Below are 2,019 nucleotides of genomic sequence, written 5' to 3' on the forward strand. Positions count from 1 at the left end.
GGTTTGAAAGTATCCCTGACTGTCTATTTTCATTCAGCACTTGGTCTCAGGGCAAGCCCTCTCTCCACATTTATTACTCACCCTTCCGGTAGTCAATTGAGCATGATCCTATTCTTACCCCTTCTAGTGGTTCATTTCATTAAGTTCCATTCCAACAACTCCTTGGATTTCCTCACTTAGCCACCATTGGGTAATCTGTTCCAGAACCCCTTGCTTTCAAGCTCTGAACCTTCCTTCTTGGGCCTTTTATCATTTGGCTGGTTTTCCCACCTGTCATGTACTGGATACTATGTTTCCAGTTGCAGACTGCCTCTCTTGGCCAGACAGAGTTCTGCTCGCACAATGTCCCTTCTCTCACAGTTTCCATTAGGTGTGCTTCTTTGAGAACCCTACTCAATTTGCCTAGCCCACCCTATCACTTAATGCTTCTCTTCTGATAATTTGTTCTCCTTCCCTCAGCTCTAGCTGTTGCTGCATTCTAATGGATCTTGTCTTTTACATGTTATAAAGCCCACTCACCTTTCCAGCCTTTACCTTGGGTTCTGGTCATGATCATCATTTTCTCTTGGTAGTACCTTCTAGTTTTAGACTGAAGTTGACCTATCAACTACCTGCAATCATCTTCTGTTCAATTGAGTTGAGGTGAACACTTACAAACAAATCATGCATTTACTTGTCATGCCCTACTTTCACAACTGGTGTTGGTCCAAGAGTCTGAGGGTATAGTTTAGACTAATATGCACTAATGATTCCTGTGCCCTCCTTCCCCAGCCAGTTTTGACCCAATAAGTCTGACAGCAGAGATGAGGTGACCACTAGGTATGGTCTGAACACACTCCAACTATGCAACACATATTGGCTCTCCACTTCTTGTGTGCAAGTCCTCGGATAGCCATATTCTTATTCTACCCATATCTGTGACACATGGGGGCTTGCTTGCCTCTTCCTCCCTTCCAATCTAGGAAAAGCTCATCTAGGTAACATTCACACTGGTACCTCCACTGTATCAATGTGTGATTCTAGCTTTCTGTGTGTAATGGTATGTATTGCCTTGGAAATTAACATTTTCTTTACATCAAAATGTATTTCTGATAGATACCTCCTAACACGCTTCCCATTCTCCCTCTTCACTACCAGTGCAACTTCATATTCCCTGCCTTACCATAGAATAAATATCATGAGTGCAAACTCATAGAGGGAGCTATTGTGCAAGGAGTCTGGGTCCCTTTCTAATGGTGGAAGGCTTTTGCTTCATAATAACATCATTATCAAGAGAAATCTTGTGAGTTTAGGTGGGAATTGCCTAAAGGCTGATGACATGCAAATCTCTAAGGCAGATGCATGGGGAAGATAGCTTTCTGTGTAAGAGGTGATTATCTATTGGAAATACATTTTTTCAGGTAAGGAAAATGTTAACTTTCCTGGGATTCTACATTATCAAATAGTTTGCTTAATAATAGCTAAAACTCCTGTTTTCCAAATTTTTCAGACCTGGAAAAAGAGGTTGAACTTTGTTCAAAGAAACTGGAAAGAGCTGAACAGTTAATAGGAGGTCTTGGTGGAGAGAAAGATAGATGGAGTCTAGCAGCAGAGAAATTAGGTGAAGTTTACTGTAACCTAACTGGAGATGTTCTTATATCTGCTGCCATTGTGGCTTATCTTGGAGCATTTACTTCATCATTTAGACAAGTGAGGATCATCTAACATAATTATTAAGACAGTTACATTTTATGTGCTCATTTAGATTGTTGAGAATTAATCCTTGTAATTCATAATTTACGAAGGTTATTTTATTCCCTAGTTTAAACATATGCGAATTGTTTTATTTATACATATATTATTTGTCAAATTACCTTTGATTAACTCTTTCAGCATGGGCTAAGTCCCTGGGACCAACCTCATCACCATTTTGTGCTTATTATAGTTTCATTCTATAACTTTTAAATTAGTAAGCAAATGTTAACGAAATTTGGCAGATTATCAGTAAACATTACAGTGCATTCATATGCAAAATATCAA

General features: G+C 39.3%; 1 protein-coding gene across 1 annotated transcript in view; it reads left to right on the forward strand.

The window, feature by feature from the left end:
* LOC106464421 (dynein heavy chain 7, axonemal-like) overlaps positions 1-2,019 on the forward strand; it is a 187,785-nt gene that overhangs the window by 161,162 nt on the left and 24,604 nt on the right. Inside the window, exon 42 of the mRNA XM_022392135.1 lies at positions 1,490-1,689. Within this exon, the coding sequence (XP_022247843.1) occupies positions 1,490-1,689 (200 nt within the window). The remainder of the gene's footprint in view (positions 1-1,489; positions 1,690-2,019) is intronic.

This window comes from Limulus polyphemus, unplaced genomic scaffold (genome assembly GCF_000517525.1).
Source record: "Limulus polyphemus unplaced genomic scaffold, Limulus_polyphemus-2.1.2 Scaffold1647, whole genome shotgun sequence".
NCBI lineage: Eukaryota > Metazoa > Arthropoda > Merostomata > Xiphosura > Limulidae > Limulus > Limulus polyphemus.